The sequence below is a fragment of the Nerophis lumbriciformis genome, linkage group LG06, assembly GCF_033978685.3.
Source record: "Nerophis lumbriciformis linkage group LG06, RoL_Nlum_v2.1, whole genome shotgun sequence".
NCBI classification, from domain to species: Eukaryota; Metazoa; Chordata; class Actinopteri; order Syngnathiformes; family Syngnathidae; genus Nerophis; species Nerophis lumbriciformis.
Genome location: NC_084553.2, coordinates 25888761 through 25910553, shown reverse-complemented (window position 1 = coordinate 25910553; position 21793 = coordinate 25888761). Strand labels below are relative to the sequence as shown.

Genomic DNA, 21793 nt, shown 5'->3' with positions numbered 1-21793 from the left:
AATATATTGTTAGAAAAGGTGAGCCGTGATTAAAACGTTCTCTTTCACTGTTTTTGTCAGATATAAATGAATGTAGCATGAACAATGGCGGTTGTGAGCAGGGTTGTGAGAACACCCAGGGTGGGTTTGAATGCTTCTGCAACCCCGGCTACAAGCTGCACTGGAACAAAAAGGACTGCATTGGTAAGTCTTCTGCATGAACATTTTTTTCCCCAACTGTGAAACCTGTGTGACATTTTGGAACGGGTGTGGGATAAAAACAGGAGATACTTTGAATTCTGTTCCCTTTTCTCTTGTATTCTCACTCACTCAGTTTCTCGTCTGCACTCGTAAAACAATCAGGAGCCTGGCTCTGGTGGCTGGTCAAATATGATGTTCCTCTTCCTCCTTTGCTCCTGTCCAACATGTTCCTCTTTTTACCGTGGAGTTTTATTGTGGTTTCTATCTAGAGGCAGAGGGTTTGCCAGCTGCGAAACCCACCTATAAGCCTACGTTGAACTGTAGCAAGCAGGAGGGAGGCGACCGCTGCTTCCTGACGTGCCAGTCCCAAGTTCATATCAGCAGCGGTGAGTTGGTTCAAGCGCATCTCCCAACACAGTAAAACCTCTCAGGCCAAACTAAACTAATTTCACCATTGGAATAAATGGAAATAGCAATAATCTGTTCCAAGGTCAAACATTTTTTCTTCTCTTAACCTGATATCATGCATGATAGTGGGCTGAACTCCTAAGTTGTGTGCTTTCCAAGCATATTTTTCTGCAAATTTGAGTTAAATTCATATTCTATGACTTCACAGTAATTTGAGGTTTCACTGTAGTTTTGGCCTATCCTAATCCACTTTTATGTGATTTGACAATTCTCCCCCTGTTTTCTCTGCGTGCCATCTGAGCCGTGGCTAACTTCTCAAACACTTCCTACAGCTTTTGTACATTGAACCAACCATCACACATTAAATAAATCTTTGCTGAGAAATTGACTATTTTAACCTGCCTCTAGTTTGATGTTCAACAACTTACTGTATGGACAAAAGTATTAGAACACGCAGGTGTTACACCAACAGAAAAAGAAAATGATGGGAGTATTAGTGAATGATGCTCTAACAATATTTTGTTGTTATTTGCTCTGACAATACAGAATTTAATTAAGAAAATTAGCAGTTTTTCCCTCTTTTTCGTCTGGGGAGACTTTCCAAAAGATGTAGAAAACCGGGAACAGAATAGCTTTTTCCCAAAATTGCTCAAAAGATGAATAATTAAGATTGAAGTGTTAGTCCAAGTTGTGTTTTACTAATTCATTGATGATGAGGTGTACCCCAATACCTTTGTACATATAATTGCAGCTATTGTAGTGATTATGTGCTTGGACATCATGATAAACAACATTACATGTGATCAAGTAAAGACACATAATGACATAATGCAGTACAGTGTTTTCTTAAACAACAGCCTGTCTTGTCTTGAACATGATTAAAACCTACAAAACAGAAACACAATTAGTCAATCCACCGTGGGATTTATTGTGCAAATAGTCGTTGCAGAGAGATGTGTCGTGTTCCTACATGCTGTTCCTTTGCTTTTGTGGCCCTAACTTTTGTCTGTGGCGGTCGGCGTGTCGCGGCCTCTTGTGTGTGTGTGTGTGTGTGTGTGTGTGTGTGTTTTCAGGGACAGAGGATTCCTACATCGTGACCTGTGGAATGCCTCTGCCCTGCTTGGCTGACGCACAAAAGAACAACAGTGGCTCACATTGCTTCGGCAAGTACAAAACAATCTCTGAGGCAGATGGAGATTCTCATCGTTGAAGCGTTTGGATGTTTTCACTGGATGTTTAGGTGGATCCAAATGACAGCATTTCCTTTTCTGTGCAGGTTCAGAGACGTCCGGTGTTCCTCGCATTAAGACCACAGCGACGTTCAAGTCGGGCACGACAAAGTGCAACTTAAAAAGAAGCCAGGAGCGACTGAAGGAGGGCTTGAACTCGGCACGCTCAGGTACACAACAAGTGGTGTATTTTGTTTTCGTGATATCAAACAAGTAATTCTTCAAATCAGATTTATCACACATATTGAATTGTGATTAATCTTGATTATTCTCCGTAAATTACTTAATGGCATGATTTAAATTAACTTAAGAAAAAGACCCCAATATTTTGGCGCAATGCAATTTTACAGTAAAATTGTCATCTTGGAACATTTTTTAAATGTTTTACTTGAATCTAAGTCTTTTATTTGCTCAAAACTTGGTAACGGTATATCTAAAGTCCCGTCGGGGTGTTTTATTAGGTGAAATTTGTCAGGGAGCACACAGTTTCTTCACTCATCTTTGCACTGACATATGCGTTGACCTGATCACTGGTAGTGACATGCGCCACCTCTCAGGTAACCATCTGCAATTAAGGTAAAGGGATATGTGGGGTCAAAATAAATTGCATGATTAATATGCTTTTATACAGTACATAATAAATGTGATGGATTATTGTGATTAATTGCATGCGTTAAAACTCTGACAGCCATAATTTACTTTGAACATGCTTGACAGTAAGGGACGTCACATGTTTATATTTGCACAATTCAGCATGTCCGAAAAAAAGGCGGAAGAAACAGAGTTAATTTATTCCTACCCCTTCACCACATTTTAGCAATTACTGATAGCCTACTCACCTCCTATGTCATTCATGAACCAGGTCAACACTTTTCTAAGTGGGAAAGAAATTGATTAAAATGAGTAATGTAAAGTTTATAGAGTTTGTAGATATCCTGTTGACTAACAAATATTAAGAAAATAAATATGTGAATAAGGAGTAAAGTCTGACAGACACATTGTGTAGTAATAAATAACAAAAATAAATAAGGTATATGAAAAACAATACCTTAAATCCAGTTGTCCTCATTTATTGTGGTTAATTGCTTCCGGACATTTGCACAAAGTAGGAATCATTTATTATAAATCGATTATGTTCATACCTAGAGCATAAAAAACAGTTGACTACCTTCTAAATATGTTTTTCAACATTATGAGACCCCTGTAGACAATAAATAACACTCTTTAGTCACCTTTACACTCTTAATCCATTATAGTACTGCAGTGGCCACGATACTGAACTTCACATTCTGATTGGTTTGGGCTCCTCTAATGGCCAATATTACTGTAGTATTGACATTTTTAGTTCTTTTAGCCATTTATATTGTTGAAATTGCTTAATTTCAGGCACACATGTTAAAGAACATGCTTTAAAAACATCTGAGATGTGGTGAACCTGCAATATTTGAAGCATGATGTAGCGAGGGACGACTGTAATAGAATCATTGATAATAATAATGCGTTTTATATATTTTCTAAATTATGTTTATTTGTTATGTTATTTATTTAATTCATATATATTATGCACTCAAAGGTGCTTAATGCTATGTTGACATACTATAGTCATTCCTGTGCTATTGTTTTTTCCTCTTCAATTTCATTGAGTATTGTTCCATCATTTTGAAAATAGTTAATTTGTAATGCTTATTGATGGTTCTGTAGTGCTCTTCATTGAATTCAATATACATCAAAATGTATTTTAACGGGCGGTCACACTAACCTTATTTTTTTAATGTATTTTCTGATTGTATGATAATACAATACTAAGGGGTGCTCGAAAACATCGATTCACATCCAAATCGAAAATTTTATATATTTCGATTTTATATCGATTTATAATTTTTAAGAGTAGATTAATATTTTTTTGCAATTTTTTGTTTCAGAATACATTTTTGAATGCAAAAACATTAAACAAGTATTGTTGATACTGTTGCTTTTATTAATGTTTGGTATTCTTCTTTTTTAGTATTGTATTTGTATGTCTCAATTAAATTGCTTTGTAAATTTTGATCAGAAGTATTGTAAAGCTAGGATTGGCTTGGAGTTGGGGTCGCTACATTTTTATAAAATTAGACCGATTAACATTCTGTGATTTTTGCGGAGAAAATATATTTAAAAAATGCAAAGACGCTTCTTAGGCCAACCCTGCGCATATAAGTTATATGTCAGCAGCTAAAAGGAGCTTTTGTAACCTGTTTTGAAAAGGTTTTAACATTAATTTATATACCGAATAATACATTACGGAAATTGTGTTGAAACGATAATCAATTTTGAATCAAATCGAAATCAAATTAAATCGTGAAGTGCCCAAAGATTTTCACCTCTATGCAATACGTGGTATGTACTCTATACTGCATATGTCATAGAATATGTAACATTTTTGCACTTTTTATGAACTGTGAGTTTTAAAGCAAACTAATGATGACCTAACACTACAGTACAACATACTGTATAATAAAAGTAACGCTATAAAAAGAAAAAAAGTACTCCAATAGTTCATATATGGACAAATATAGAGCGTGTATTAAAAAAACAATTCTTCAAATAAAACTAGATTACATCTTTGTAAGGCACCATCTCAAGAAGATTAGGCAGACATGGCCGCTTCAAAACAAACCCAAAACCAGATGCGAATGTGAAAGAAATGCGTGGCTCAAATGATGTGGTTTGCTTGGAGTGTCTCAGCGCATCGCTTTGTCTGCCAGTGACAGGCATGAATGGAATTAGCAAAAGCCTTCTTTATGGTCCACTATGAGCGCAGCCGTAAATCAAATGAAGTATGAATATTTTGCTTCTTGTGAAAGTCTTCTGTGCGGTGCTAAATCTAGCACAGTCTTACGACATAATGGCAGCTATGACATCCCATTTTATCTCAATTTCCAGCTCGTTGAGTAGGGCACTCAATGATTGATTGCCTCGCAATTGATGATGTTCCAAATGTCCACAGGCAGCAGGTTTCTCTTCACGGAGAACGTCCAGTTCAGCTACGTGAGCCTGCGCTGCACCTCATCGGCGCAGCGAGGGCGCAGCCGCCACGGCAGGAAAGCGGCCGACGAAGACGGCTCATCCATCACGGCCGAGTTTGAGCTGGATGTGAACCTAGAGGAGGTAACAGGTTGGTCTCTGCCTGCCTGCCTGCAGTCTTTGCTTCTTCGGCTCCTCTTTTTTTGCTGTTGTCTGTCACAACCCCAAACTGTTAAAGTATCTCCTGTTTTGACTGTGCTGTGATGGTGTTGGGCGCCGGGTTTCAATGTTTCATGGTCTTAAGGGTGTTTGTCTACATGCACGTCTATATTTACAAGGCATGAGTGCACATTTCTCCACACACAAAGGTGACATCTTTCCTCCCCCTCCTGGAGACAGTTGTGGTATCTAGTTCTTCTCTCAGCAGAGAGCTGCGACCTGAACTGTGTGCGTCGTCGCTCCGAGAAGAGGCTGAGGAAGACCATCCGCACGCTGAGGAAGTCCATCAACCGGGAACAGTTCCACCTTCACTTTGCAGGCTCCGACTATGAGCTGGCAAAGAATCTTGCTCAGCCTGCAGAAACGCCAGGACGCTGCGCAGCAGGACAGGTGCTGGCGGGCAGGAGGTGTGGTGAGTTTGTTTTTCTTTTTTTTTGGTTTTATCAGTTTTCCTATCAAGTTAAATGAAGATAACTCTCGGGGGATCAGGCATCCTTTTTCCACAGACCAGTTAGGAGTTTAAAACATTTGGGTATTCCCTTAACTCACTTTCGTAATCTTCCAATTCTTTAGTTCCTTTCTTGTTTTTCTTGCAATGTAAGCACTTGACACACTCAACAGTAGAGTCCACAAATCAATGGACGCTTCTGACATTGCTGTTGTCATGACCCACAAGCTTTTGTCAAAGATGGTGGACGGTCAGCAATCACTCGCTCAAATTTCAGACAAAATGTGCATACATTTTCTTCCTGATGCTGGAAATCTGTAACAGCGATCACTTAGGAGAGGGATAAACTACTTTACCAAAGGCTAAATTCATGAAATTCGTGTTTTGGAAGGCAGAAATTTTGATGTGCGTGTTGATGTGAAGTGCAGAACAATTTGTCACTATATAGACTAATACGACCCATTCAATTTTCCTAGGAAAAGATAAAAGATTCCTGATGCTATCATTGTTAATAACTCTAATCACACTAATTGATGGCCACATTAAAGGACAGAAGTTACATAAAAACATTTGACCTCTTTGCCATTCATTAAAAAAAAAAAACATTTCTTCAGTAAGCCTGTAGCTACATACATACAGTGCTTCTGGAAAGTATTCACAGCGCTTCACTTTTTCCACAATTTGCTGTTACAGCCTTTTCCCAAAATGGAATAAATTATTTTTTTACCTCAAAATTCTACAAAAATACCCAAAATAAAAATGTGAGTACATTTTTTTTCTTTCTTTTTTTCCAGAAATGTCTGCAAATGTATTTAAAAGAAAAAAATCACATGTACATATATATTCACAGTCTTTGCCATGATTCTCAAAAAAGAGCTCAGGGATATCCTGTTTCAACTGATCATCCTTGAGATGCTTAATTCACAGCTTAATTGGAGTGCACTTGTGGCAAATTCAGTTGGTTGTACATGATTTGGAAAGGCACACACCTGCAGTATAAGGGCCCACACTTAAAAGTGCATGGTAGAGCACAAACCAAGAATGAAGTCGAAGGAATTGTCTGTTGACCTCTGAGAAAGGATTGTCTCAAAGCACAAATCTGGGAAAAGGTGCAGACAAATATCTGCTGTCTTGAAGGTCCGATGAACACAGTGGCCTCCATCATCTGTAAATGGAAGACGTGTGGAACCTTGTGGCCCTAGTCAGGGAGGTGACTAAGAACACGATATAGCATATTTCTGTGGATAAAGGAGAACCTTACAGAAAGACAACCATCTCTGCAGCAATCCACCAAACATGCCTGTATGGCATAGTGGCCATTTCTTTATAAAAGTTTGCCAAAATACACCTGAAAGACTTTCAGATCATGAGAAACAAAATTATCTGGTCTGATGAGACAAAGATTGAATTATTTGGTGTGAATGCCAGGCATCATGTTTGGAGGAAACCAGACACTGCTCATCACCAGGCCAATACCATCCCTACAGTGAAGCATGGTGGTGGCAGCATCATGCTGTGCGGATGTTTTTCAGCAGCAGGAACCGGGAGACTAGTCAGGATAGAGGGAAAGATGAATGCAGCGATATACAGAGACATCCTGGATGAAAACCTGCTCCAAAGCGCGCTTGAACTCAGACTAAGGCGACGGTTCATCTTTTAGCAGGACAGTAACCCTAAGCACAGAGCCAAGATATCAAAGGAATGGCTTTAGGGCAACTATGTGAATGTCCATGAGTGGCCCAGCCAGAGCCCAGACTTGAATCCCATTGAACATCTCTGGATAGATCTGAAAATGACTGTGCACCGAAGCTTCCCATCCAACCTGATGTAGCTTGAGACGTGCTGCAAAGAGTAATGGGCGAAACTGCCCAAAGATAGGTGTGCCAAACTTGTAGCATCTTATTCAAAAAGACTTGAGGCTGTAATTTCTGCCAAAGGTGCATCAACAAAGTATTGAGCAAAGGCTGTAAATACTTATGTACATTAGATTTATTAGTTTTTATTTGTAATACTTTTCAAAAAGCTCTAAAACAGCTTTTTCACATTGTCGTTATGGGGTATTGTGTGTAGAATTTTGAGGACAAAATTGTATTAATTCCATTTTGGAAGGCTGTAAACAATGTAGAAAAAGTGAAGCGCTGTGTCCACTTTCCAAATGCACTGTAGGCCTACGTGTCAATGTCAAAGCAAACAACTACAGTAGTACATTATGCTACCTCTTTTAGTTTCACATTCATGAGAAAGTGATATGTTTCTTCATTAGGCGTACGTGTAGTCGACAATCAAAACAACTACTAGATCATCCATACATCCATCCATTTTCTACCGCTTGTCAATTTTGGGGTCGCGGAGGGTGCTGGAGCCTATCTCAGCTGCATTCGGGCGTAACACCCTGGACAAGTCGCCACCTCATTGCAGGGCCAACACAGATAGACACACAACATTCACACTCACATTCACACACTAGGGTCAATTTAGTGTTGCCACTCAACCTATGCATGTATTTGGAGGTGGGAAGAAGCCGAAGTACCCAGAGGGAACCCATGCAGTCACGGGGAGAACATGCAAACTCCACAGAGAAAGATCCCCAGCCCAGGATCAAACCCAGTACCATCGTATTGTGAGGCCACCATGCTGCCCACTACTAGATCAGTGATTCTCAATTATATTCTGTTACACCCCGTGACTATAATAGGTATAATTTTTCTAAGATATAAGTACACCTCCGCATAATACTGAATCTTCATTAAATATTCAAGAAAACAAAAAGGGGAAAAGAAAGAAATATAGATCAACTTACAACAACAATAGCTTTATTAAATTTGTTTAGTCTGTCACAGAAAATAAGTGCATCAATTTGCCTGAAATAAAAAAAATCCTTATTTAAATTGTTTTGACCGACTTAAACCATTTGATACTGAAAAATAAAACTAAATAAACTCAATAAGTAATAATAAATTAAAATTTATCATCAACATTAACTCAAAGCACAACGTACAAAAAAAACAAGTTGTGCTGGGTTTTTTTTAAATCAAAATGAGGAAGTCAAGATTAATGGCTACAATGAGCACATTTTGTAGTCAACAGCTTTTCAAAGTGGGGTTTGAAGCATTATACTGCATGATACTAATAAATGTTCCCCGGGGCCTGACCCACTATTTGAGAAGAACTGTAAATTTTACTTTCTTGTAAACAGCAAGGTAAATTGTCGAATGCTTTGTATTTACGGACGTAATGCTTTAACTATTTCCATCCATCCATCCATTTTCTACTGCTTGTCCATCTCGGGGTAGCAGGGCTGCTGGAGCCTATCCCAGCTGCATTCGGGCGGAAGGCGGGTTACACCCTGGACAAGTCAGCCCTAACTATTTCAAGAAAATTAATTTTGCATTCAATTACTAATTTAACCTATAAATTGTTGATCTTCTTCACGTTTAGGTAAAATGTGGTCTCCCACAAGCTTTGATGTATCAAAGAGATTTCTCCTAGTTCTTCAGTTATGGAAATGAGGAGTTGTGCTCCTTCCAATCTCTCCGGATATCATATTTCCGCATTACAAGTGCCCCATGAACACCTAATAACTGAAATAAAGGACAATCCTACTGATTTTTAGAATTCCCCGCAGTCTGATTGGTTGGAATACTCAATATGTTTGACAAGACAAAGTGTGTATTTGCTATCACAAATACACACTTTCATCATGATCAATAACATATTACACTTGACCTGTTAGTACCACAACCTGAAATTACCTACACATAAGAAAATCCTCAGAGCAACTGAAATAATGAAGAAAAAATATATCTGTTGCTGCTTTGATTCAAGCATCTCTAAGGTACCAGCAAAAACAGATAATACACCTGCACATACCCGACCTGATTAAGGACTGTAGTGCACTGTTTTACGTGCAGAGAAGAAGAAGAAAAGCAAAATAAACACACTTAAGCATGAACTCACAGCCATGCAGCATGTGCAAACTTGAAAAGTGTTGACACATAGAATTGCATTCAAAATGATTCAACCCCCAACTGTAATTTTTTTTGCTCATTTATTTAACCTTGCTGTAGTATGGAATAAACCAACAAAACAAGAACAATCCAACAGCTCAACACAACTAAATATTACAAATGGTTCAAAGACATGCACCTGAGTATAGACTGATTGGCAACACTAAATAAGCCCAAGAGTGTGAATGTGATTGTGAATGTTGTCTGTCTATCTGTGTTGGTCCTGTGATGAAGTGGCGACTTGTACAAGACTCCAACAGCCCTGCGACCCCGAAATGGACACGCGGTAAAAAATGGATGGATGGATGGTTACTACCCTGTACATTTGGTTTATTAATACAATGGAGGTTTAATAATTTGGTGTGAACTTGAATACAATGCTGATATGATGGCAATGACATTCCATTCCACATGAAAATAACAATTTCCTCTGATAAAGGTATCTGCTGTACAAGCATTTTTTGGAACAATTCAACAAACCCTTCAAAGTTATCGCTATCTCAGAAACATGGATGGATGCTAAAAAAGGAATGTATTTTTACCTAGAAGGATATGAACTAAATTATATCAACATAATCAAAAAAGTTAGTTAAAGTACCAATGATTGTCACACACACACTAGGTGTGGTGAAATTTGTCCTCTCCATTTGACCCACTCCCTTGTTCCACCCCCTGGGAGGTGAGGGGAGCAGTGGGCAGCAGCGGTGGCCGCGCCCGGGAATCAAGAAGAACAGAGGGGGATTAGCTGTGTATGTGATGAAGAACCTAAACTACAAAGTGGTAAAAAATATGTCACTAGCTATTGATAGTATCTTAGAATGTATATCCATTGAAATATGTCATGAAAAAAGCAAAAACGTACAGATCAGTTGTATTTATAGAACCATCCATCCATCCGTTTTCTACCGCTTGTCCCGTTCGGGGTCGCGGGGGTGGTGGAGCCTATCACCGAAGTCAAACATTGATACATTTGAGAACTGGATTAAGGCAACTTTTACTGAAATCAGTCAAAAAATAACCTTCTTATGTGGAAACTTCAACATTAACCTCTTGAACCCTAACAAACAAAAGCCCATAGATGACTTTGACACAATGTGAGTTTATATCCTAAAATCACAAGGCCAAGCAGAATCTCAGGACACAGCGCCACACTTATTGATAATATTTTTACTAATGATTTTGATAACAACACTACAGGTGGCCTGCTAATATCCGACATCAGTGATCATCTGCCAGTTTTCATAATCTACGCAGGAAACTACAAGGAGAGGAACATTGATGACAAAAATACTTTTCGAAGAATATGTACAGAACAAAGTATGACAGCTTTCAAAAATCATCTGAGAAATCAAAGTTGGGACAATGTCTACAGTGAAAATGATGTAGATGAGGCATATGGTATTTTTTTAATACCTTCAAGATGCTTTATGACAAACACTGTCCATTGAAACAACTTAGTAAGAAGCAAAATAAAAATAATCAACCATGGATGACAATAGGACTGCAAATGCTTGCAAAAAGAAGAATACATTACCGGTATATAGAATATTTATAACACAAAGATTTACAGAAGCAGAAAACAAGTACAAAACGTATAAGAACAAGCTAACTGGCATACTACGAACATGCAGAAAAGAATATTAGTCAATTATTGGACCAGAACAAAAACAATATGAGAGCAACATTTAGGGCATCCTAAATAGCGTTATTAAAAATGGTGCTAAAAATTATTATCCTAAATACTTTGTAGCTAATGACAATGACAATATGAACAAAGTAGTTGGAAGCTTCAATAAGTACTTTGTGAATATTGGACCAAATCTGGAGGAAAAGATTCCTGATCCCTAGTCAGTAGAGGACTTGAATGACACCATAGATAGAAACCCCAACTCTATATTCCTAGAAGGAGTGACAAAAGAGGAAATAATCAAAATTGTGAAAAAAGGTAAATCCAAGACCTCAACTGACTGCAACGAAATTGATATGGAAACGATTAAAAATGTTATTGAAGGGATTTCAGAACTTTTAACATATATCCGCAACCTATCATTTGAAACAGGCAAATTCTCAGATAAAATTAAAATAGCAAAAGTCGTACCGATGTGTAAGACTGGTGACAAACACCAGTTTACAAACTACAGACCTGTTTTTCTACTTTCACAATTTTCTAAAATTATTGAAAAACGGTTTAACAACAGATTATAGGAATTCATAAAAAAAACGAAACACTCACAGACAATCAATTCGGATATAGAGCCAACATCTCAACATCTATGACTTTAATCGAAATAACGGAAGAGATCACAAATGCAATAGATAGTAAAAAATGTGCTGCTGCATTGTTTATGGATTTAACAAAAGCATTTGACACAATTAATCATAATATCTTAATAAACAAATTAGAAAGGTATGGAATCATAGGGTTGTGCTTGAACTGGGTTAGAAGCTACTTAACCAACGAAGATAGGCAAACACCTGTCTACAGAGCTGAAAATATTTAGTGGTGTAACTCAGAGATCAATATTTGAACCAAAATTGTTCAATCTTTATATAAACAACATTTGTAAAGTTACAAAGGACTTAAAGTTAGTATTATTTGCAGATGATACAGCTGCGTTTTGTTCAGGAGAGAACACACAAAAGCTAATACAAATAATAACAGAATAAATTAACAAATTAAAAAGATGGTTTGACAAAAACAGATTATCTTTTAATCTCAGTAAGACTAAAATAATGCTATTCGGTAACAGTAAAAGGGAAAGTCAAACACAAATACAAATAGACAGAGTAGATATTGAAAGGGTAAAAAAAACACATTTTTGGGTGTAATAATAGATGATAAATGAACTGGAAATCTCATGTAAAGAATATACAACATAAAAAAATATGTTCTAGACCAAAAATGACTCCATATTCTCTACTGCTCACTAGTGTTACCATATCTGAGTTATTGTGTAGAAATATGAGGAAATAACTACAAATGTGCGCTTCATTCACTAACGGTGTTACAAAAAAGATCAATTAGAATAATACATAATGTTGGATATAGAGAACATACAAACCCTTTATTTATTAAATCACAATTATTGAAATTCAACGATTTGGTGCATTAGCAAACAGCTAAAATTATGTACAAAGCAAACTATAACCTGCTACCCAAGAATATACAACAATTCTTCTCAACAAAGGAGGAGAAATATAACCTTAGAGGAAAATCTAATTTAAAACATTTATATGCTCGTACAACACTTAAAACCTTTAGTATATTGGTATTTGGAATTAAATTATGGAATGGATTAACCAAATGAATCAAACAAAGCACCAATATGATCCAGTTTAAGAGACTGTTCAAACAAGTGTTCACAAAGTACACAAAACAATTATTATGATGAACATCTTCAACCATTTTTTACATTTATTTTTGTTGTTGTTTTGTTTTGTGTTTTTTTTGGTGGTTTTTTTTAGATTAAGATTATTTATGTATTTAATATTTGTTTACTTACTATGGTGTATTATTTATTTATTCACTGTTTGTTACAGAGAACAAGGAAATGGGATACAATTGCTATGGTATGAAAAGGGGTAGGATTAAATAAGCTCAGTTTCTTCCTACTCCTTTTCGGACATGCAGTAATGAAACAACTGGAAATATCTTATGTATTACATTGTATCGTATGCATGTTCGAAATAATCTGAAACTGAACTGAACTGAACTGTCTGCAAATATAAAATTACATATAAACATTCATCCATCCATGCATTTGCTACCACCTTCACTTAAATAAGGGCCAACTCAACTGTGCAGTTGAGTAAATAATTTATTGGGTGAAATACTGTCATTAAAATGATGCTCAATTAGTGACCATTATGCTTTGTGGTAAGAAAAGTGGTTCCTGTTTAGACACATTATTATACAAATATTATTGCTGGTCATATTGCAGCATTCCTACTGATATTATAGAGACAGGTTATTAGACTAAATTGGTTGTGGGTGTGGGGACCCAGCCTTATAAATAAAGTTGATTTGATTTGATTTGATTCTCCCTTTAATATTATTATTTTGTATATATTTTCAATGTACGGCTGTGCTATAGCTTTGTACTTTACCTCTAAAACATAATCATGAATAAATTCATTGTCACAAATAAGAACTTATCAAACTACCTAAATTACTCTATGTAATTTATAACAACAACACTTTTGTGATTTTATCAATCTGCTGCAAAAATGTTTTATTGCATCTAAGGTTTGAACTACATTTGCAGGCTGATCGCTGTCAGTTAAAAAGCACAGCTGTAAACTGACATCACTTTTCTGTCTATGTTCTTCCTCTTCCACTTCTCAACACCTTGATACTTCCCCACAATAAATCCTTTCTACAAGAGGTTTCTTTCAGTTTACAGGGAGAGCTGGTGATATATTTTTACAAGGCTGTCATTTTTGGTGTTGTTATATGCAGTGGTACCTCGGTTTTTGTTACGGTAGTAATACATTCCAAAAGGTCAGACAAAGACCAAATCCTTAGAAACCAAAGCAATTTTTCCCATAAGAAATAATGTGAATACAAGAAATCTGTCCCAGACACCCTAAATTATTAACACAAAACACATTTTTTTTAGATAAGCTATAATTTTACATTCAAATCATGAAATACAGCAAATACAGACCAGTTACGGCCTTAATTGGTTTTTGTGACAGAGCGCTTAACTGAAAACACTCAAATCAACGTCACCCATTGAAATTATTGATGCTTTGTCCCTCTCCAAAACGGCATAATTTTAACATGTAACATGCTTTTTGGTAATAAAAACTAACTTTTAAATAAGAATTATGCAATGTAATGTACTTCTAACAACTGTAGTAGTTTTTTGAAATACAGTTGAACCTCGATTTATGAACTGTGATTAGTTCTTGAACATGGTTCGCCAACCGAAACTTTCGAATTGTGAAACAGATTTCCCCATAAGAAAAAATTTAAACATGAATAATTGGTTCTGGCAAAAATCCCTATTTCATATTAAAAATGCACACTTTGAAGACACTAGAAAGTGTATGTATACTGTATATGCATCAAAATACCATACCAAGCGGTTAATGGCTCAACAATCTATTTTTAATCCAAACACAACAATAACAACAGCCGCCTTAACTGTCAATGCGTACACACACACACACACACACACACACACACACACACACACACACACACACACACACACACACACACACACACACACACACACACACACACACACACACAGACACAGACACAAACAAACAAAAGTCCCTTTGGTGCACTTTAAAATGTTACCAAACATGTCGCTACTATAAAAAACAAAAAAGGTAAATAATTTTACTTTGTGTCCTTGAATATTTGTGGCATTTGTTGAAAAGTCTAGCCACCGCTAGCTTTGCGTTAGCACAATCTAGCAGTTTGAGGCAATCCTCTATTGACTTGTGTTCTGGTACTGCATTCTCCTTCACTGTAATAAAGGTCCTCTCTGGTATATTTCTTTCCAAAAGTCTGGTCTCATCACAATTAAAAAGATAGGTATAAAGAAAGTCAAAATTTTAGTAAAGGTTTGGACACTTTGAACACAATATAAGGCGTTATACAATACTGTATATTAAACAAACACAACAAGGAAATGATGGATCAACTTTCTATTTAATAACAAAGCCAAATCAACAACTCGCTGATGCGTGCACACACTCTGTCACTAGCCCTGTGGTGCACTCAGAATTTGAAATCACAAAACTCCTTAACTTTAACTGCCAGGTCGCTACAATAATTAGGAATAAAAAATAAAATTCACATTACCTTGTTGCGTAATCTTCTTTGTGTTCAGCCAAAAAAAGGGAGAAGGGGAAAAGGGAGACAGTGTCGACATTGCTGTGGATACTTCTCGAGTGTTTCAAACCTCACAATGCTTGTCCATTGCTGTAAAAGGACTAAAAACAATTAACAAGCACACAGACTATTAATTAGCACAGTAGCTAACAACAGCACTGCTCTGCCGACTGGTCCATGTTCTGCAGACACACAATGGGTGGATAATATGTGCGTACACAAAGACAAGGTTCATACAACAAAGCATATTTCTATTTGGTCTGTGGCTTGTAAATGGAAATGTTTGTATAATGGGTCAGTTAATTGTATCCTTTTTTCTGCTTTTGCTAAAGCCTCCCTGCATATTGCTGGGGGTGTTATTCCCGCAAGTCTGTGTAGGCTGTTGATTGGTGTTGGGCGCAGGAATCCTGTGATGATCCTGCATGTTTCGTTCAGCTCTGAGTCTACTTTGTATGCATGGGAGGATCGGCACCACACAGGTGCGCAGTACTCTGCTGTAGAATAACTTAGCGCAAGGGCGGTAGTCCTGATTGTTTGTGGGTTTGCTCCCACATTTCGAGTTTGCCAGGTTTTTTAGAATAGTGTTTCTTGTACTGACTTTCTTTTTTTTAAGGTTTTGATATGTTCGTTATAGCTGAGGGCCCTGTCTATGTATGTGGTACAGAGGAGGAAGATTATGCGGTAACTCTTGGGGTTTGTCGGGTCTTTATTGGGTTTTAGATGAGTAATTGCCCTTGTTCTTTGCCAGTCTTTGGGGGTGTTTGAGGTTGTGGTAAAAAGCTTGCAACCCTCTGAGAGCTTTCGGTCCAAGATACTTTAGGAATTTATTTGGAATTCCATCTATTCCTGCTGCTTTGTTTGATTTTAATTGTTTAATTTCTTTTTTTATTTTAGTAAGTGTGAAAGGTTCCAGTCGAGTTCTGCAGTCTTGTTATAGTCTTTGGTGAAATTTTTTCCTCATATATGTTGTCTTTCTGGTGAGGTTTGTAGGAGGTTTGCCATTGAGAATCAGTCGATGGGCTATTTGTTTGGGTGTGACTGCTGAGATGCGTTGTGGGGGCTGATTTATTGAATTAAATTTTGATATGGTTTTCCATGCAGCTTTGTCATATTTGTGTTCTTGATGCATTCTTGCCATCTTGCACGTTTTTCTTTGTTGAGGAGGCTGAGAAGCGAGTTGCCAAGGTCAATTGTGTCCTGATTGAAGGGATCTTCATTGTATAATCTGCTGTATTCTTCTTACATTGCACTTGTTTCATGAGTTAATCCGGGTATACTGTATATTTTTTACGGCATCATTTTGGAATGTGTCTTCTAGCAGCCTTCTATAGTAATTTAGTTGTTAACTCCAGTTGGTTTGCTGGTTATTGTGTTCTCTATTTCATTGGTACATTTTTGCCAATTTGCTTTCCGTAAATTAAATCTTGGTAGGTGTTTAGTAGTCATTGGTTTCAGCGCTAGTTGAGATTCTACTAGGATAGGTCTGTGTTGGGATTTTGGGATGTGATCTAGTACTGTCCTTTTGAAAAGGTTTGATTTTGCTGATAATATAAACACCAGTCTGGATTGTAGCCTCTTCTCCACCTTCCACTCAAGAAGGTTGGTTTGCTCTTGGAGTCATAGAAGAATGTTAGGTAATTCGCTGAGGCCCAGAGAATGACTTCCTCTCCACTTCAATCTTCTTGTTTGTACCCCCAGAGTGAACTGTGGCTGTTAAAATCTCCCAGGACTAGTATGGTTTTTGGTGATACATCAGAATTGTGTGGCCATTTGAACTGTTTATTTGGAGTTTTGTAAACAGAGATTATATCAAGATGGGATGTCTCTATCTTCAGAAGCTCCATGTTTCCAAGGGGCAAGACTTCCATTTTGACAACAAGTGCCTTGTCTCTCACGAAGATAGAGCTTCCATGTGTCCGGCTAGGAATGTCCACTGCGTGGTGCATTCCAGGGGTTGCAGGTGGGCAAGAGTCTTGGTGGGTTTCTTGCAGGCAAATTATGTCCACTTCTAGCTGAGCTAGGATGCTTGCTTTCTCCATTCAGAAGCCTTCTATGTTGAAGGTCACTATCGTGAGGTCTTTCTTTGAATTAATTTTAATGCCGTTGCAATCGAGGCCGAGGGTTTGTCCTTTTACCACTTGGATCTTTATTCTAGATGTTGGTTGTCTGGTTCATAATGTTGGAATTGGTCTCCTTTTCGGATTCCATGGCCATTAGGAGGACGTTTCCAACTTGGCCCTCGCACAGCATTAGTCCTTGAGATACAGGGTTTTGAATCCCGATCACAGTTTATACATTTATGTTTTAATGATGTTTTACATTGTTATTTTGCACCAAAAATACATGATTGAACAATGTCATTTGGATTCATTCATTTTAGTACAAAACAGGCATCAAATTAAATTTAGGTTTGATTAAAACATTATAATAACCATTTCACATAAATACAGAAGTGTGAAAAATATTTGTAATGAGGGTCTCAAAATAAAATTCTGCTTCGGGCCCCAGTTTAACCTCGAGCAGCCCTGTATTAGCTAATGCTAGTGAGTAAGACCAGATGTTTTGGGTGGATCTTGCCGGTTCACTGTGGCATTTTCTAGACCACCTGATGGCGGGGTTGCTTGTAACTCAAGTTTTTGTTTCCAACTTAAAGGATAACAAGAAGGTGAGAGACATCTCTTATCTCAAAACACTCTTAAGTGGGGGCACTCTTAAGTTGAGCTACTGTATATTTAAATGATGGATGTAAATCCTTTATTGAAGACTCCTGTTGTTGAAGATGGCAATACGCGCAAAAGGAGGAGGTGAGGGGAAAGCCACCTTTGCACTTTGATACAAATTCTTCCCAAATTCACTTTCTTTATCAAAGTGCTGTCCCATGCAACTTTCTGTGGCCCCAGGCTTGCTTATTTTGAAGTCGTACTCAATTAAAAAAAGCACAAAGACACAGACAATCACTAATCACACTTGTCTGTTGCGAGACGTTTAACAAAAACAAGGGCAAACTTTTGGTGAAAATTTTTGATGAAAACTAAATCATCTGAAAAGTGAGGTTAATCACTGTACTGTACAGTAGAGGCATGCTGCTTCTAACTTGTTTCCAACACTAACTTGAAATGATTAGGTACTCTAGGTCAAGAAGCTGTATTTATTTGATATCTTGACATATTTATTGAAGTGCTGCAACCCTTTAAATGATGTTTTCTTAAGCTTTCAGTAATAGCCTTAACACTGCATGAAGAGTGTGTTGGCCATGGCAGGGTGTAGACATGTCATCTGGGAGAAAAGAGGAGGTGTATGGTGTGAGTGGTGGTGGGCTGACTGAAAGGCATTCTTAACCTCCAGCTCTTTTAAAGAAGCTATATTTTTCCCTCCTCCACCCCCGCCTTCCCGCTCTGGCTTAGCTCTGCAGTTTGATCCTTTTCAGTTTGCCCACTCCATTGAAAAGCCCGTTTGGGGCCGAGAGGAGCTCCACAACGCAGCCTCCAGTGCATTCGGAGAAACGTGCTTTTCACTTCCTTTCCGCTGGCTCTGCGGCGTACTCGCCTTCATTTGTATTCACAAGTCGCCGTTCTCTCTCTTTTTAATCTGCTTTTGTCATGATCACTTTTCATTAGAATGACTGGCGTGTTAAAAAAAAAAGAGGTGCAGTTCTTCCATGTTTGTTTTAAGACGTTTAGGAAGTACTGTTGATTCAAGCTGGCACTTTGAGTGTTTTGTGTCGCCCCCCACACCCCTCTTTCTGCATCCAAAGTGCCCCCCAGCTGGGGCCACTTTGCATGACCCCCAGCCACTAAACTGCTAAAGAGAATTGACTTCAGCCACACCATGGGAATCAATTAGCATCAGCTGTTTGGGCCAGGGCTTGATGGGCGCGAGCAGCGATTGGGTCGAGCAGAATGGGGGGATTCAGAAAGCTGACCCCTTTTATTGGGTTCAGCTCCTTACCACTGTGATACCCGAGTGTTTTCCTATGTCATCAAGTAGGCAAAGACTGAGGGCTTGAATAGAGGTGAAAGGTCTTTTAAACCTCTTTGGGGCCATCAATTGGAGGACTCTATAGAAGCGGTCTTTGCATTTGAAAAGCTTCAAGGTTTTTTCATTCTTTCCCTCTCACTCTGTCTCTTCTCTCACTGCTTCCCTCTGTCAAATAAAAGCTGTTCCAGAACAATGCGATGATGGCTCCTCATGCTCTTTCAGAGTAAACAATGGTACTCCCAAAAATTGAACCGCTCTTCAGAGAATTATATATATATATTTTTTTCTTTAACGGCAAAATTGAACAATTTGCTGAGCCGCACATAATGAATTAATTCCTTTGTGAGCTTCCGCTTCCAGGCTGCGTCTGAAGCACAGTGGAGCTTAACGGCTCATTGATTTATTCTCTCAAGTCAAGTTCTTAAGACTATCAAGACAGTCAGTCCTAAATTAATTACAGGCACATCTCTGAATGGGAGGAACCAAAGCAATGTCCCTTTAATTAAGCCTTTAAGAGATAAGAGAGAAACACTCTCTTTGAATTACTTCTGTTTGCTTTTTTTTTTTTTTTAAAGGCGGCATTAAAAGTAATTTGGCGACGCACAGCAGCCGTGCTCCATCAAGTAGTAGGAGGTGTCATAGGCAGCTGTGGGGAGAAGCTTGCCGTTCTTTTGTCTCACCGCTTTCTACACGAATGCGTTGGGTGGTAGTTTTGCACCGGGTTTAAACGGCTTGCCATCGGACTTTTGTACACTTTGATATGGCCCTGACAGTTGTGCGCTGATATATGTAACGGTTTCTTGCGTCACTTGTTGCCTAATGTGAGGGAGAACATGCATACCTTTACTCGGTGTGTTCATGTGTAGGATCATGCAGGAAGTATGCAGAGCTTAGTCAATGTTTGCTCTTGTCGATTACTGGTGGTTTAGGTGGAACTTATATCTTCAATGTGAGTAACGGCCTGAACATAATGCAAACCTGTTCCACATAGTTGCATTTTTATTTGCAGTTATTGTTGTTTTTCTGTCAAACAAAATGCACTTGTGACAAACTGGTTAAGTAATGCATATTTTTAGTGAAGGAAAAACATGAATACACCTCTTGATAATTTTACAAAAAATTTGCGATTCAACGTTTGTTTCATTTATGATTAATTTTAGGAACTTTGCTGTCATACCAGCAAACACACACATGAGATGGCCTGACATTTAGTACTCGAGATCCCAGATTTAGCCCAAAAAGTTCCACAAGAATGATAGTATGTACAAAATAATGTAAATACAATAGGATATAAATAGAGTAGGTTATAAATAGCATAAATTAATTGGAAAAGATTACCAATTTAAATTTGTAGTTTGTTTACATTATTTTAAAACATTTTATATTTCCTTTTGGCCAAAAATAAAAAATGTTTTTGCAGAAAACACACCTGAGTTGGCTTTAGTTGGACACCATAATTGTTTATGTTATGTAGTTGTTATGCTTTATTTGTTTCAGACATGTTTATTAACAAGTTACCGTATTTTCCGCACTATAAGGCGCACCGGATTATTAGCCGCACCTTCTATGAATTACATATTTCATAATTTTGTCCACCAATAAGCCGCCCCGGACTAAAAGCCGCGCCTACGCTGCGCTAAAGTGAATGTCAAAAAAACGCTGCGCTAAAGTGAATGTCAAAAAAACAGTCAGATAGTTCAGTCAAACTTTAATAATATATTGAAAACCAGCGTTCTAACAACTCTGTCCCAAAATGTACGCAAATGTGCAATCACAAACATAGTAAAATTCAAAATGGTGTAGAGCAATAGTAACATAATGTTGCTCGAACGTTAATGTCACAACACACAAAATAAACATAGCGCTCACCTTCTGAAGTTATTCTTCATTCGTAAATCCTTCGAATTCTTCGTCTTCGGTGTCCGAATTGAAAAGTTGCGCAAGCGTGGGATCCAAAATGGCCGGTTCCGTCTCGTAGAAGTCATCGGGAGTCAGTGTCGCTGTTGTTCTGTGAATCCTGCCTTCCGGAAAGCTCGGACCACAGTTGTGACCGAAATATCTGCCCAAGCATTTACGATCCACTGGCAAATGTTGGCGTATGTCGTCCGAGGCTGTCTGCCCGTCTTAGTGAAGGTGTGTTCGCCTTCGGAGCTGTGTGAAAAAAGCCACCCGGCCTCTTCGCGTAAACTTCCCTTAACCACTCGCTCATCTTTTCTTCATCCATCCATCCCTTCGAGTTAGCTTTTATGATGACGCCGGCTGGAAAGGTCTCTTTTGGCAAGGTCTTCCTTTTGAATATCACCATGAGTGGAAGTTAGCATGGCAAGCTAGAACCACAGTGAAGGATGACTTCTCATTCCCTGTGGAGCGAATATTCACCGTACGTGCTCCCGTTCCACAGTGCGGTTCAGTTGCTGTGAAATACGGTAGTAATCCGTGTGCGGATGGAGAGATTGCGTCTTTTTATGAA

The 21793-nt window shown here is 38.0% G+C and overlaps 1 protein-coding gene across 5 annotated transcripts in view; it reads left to right on the top strand.

The window, feature by feature from the left end:
* scube2 (signal peptide, CUB domain, EGF-like 2) overlaps nucleotides 1-21793 on the top strand; it is a 58209-nt gene that overhangs the window by 9810 nt on the left and 26606 nt on the right. For 3 of the 5 annotated variants that reach the window (XM_061963974.1, XM_061963973.1, XM_061963970.1), the window contains exons 11-16: nucleotides 61-183; nucleotides 450-566; nucleotides 1662-1751; nucleotides 1865-1987; nucleotides 4804-4971; nucleotides 5245-5451. In XM_061963974.1, the coding sequence (XP_061819958.1) occupies nucleotides 61-183; nucleotides 450-566; nucleotides 1662-1751; nucleotides 1865-1987; nucleotides 4804-4971; nucleotides 5245-5451 (828 nt within the window). The remainder of the gene's footprint in view (nucleotides 1-60; nucleotides 184-449; nucleotides 567-1661; nucleotides 1752-1864; nucleotides 1988-4803; nucleotides 4972-5244; nucleotides 5452-21793) is intronic. The other 2 variants (XM_061963971.1, XM_061963975.1) reach the window with 2 other exon arrangements.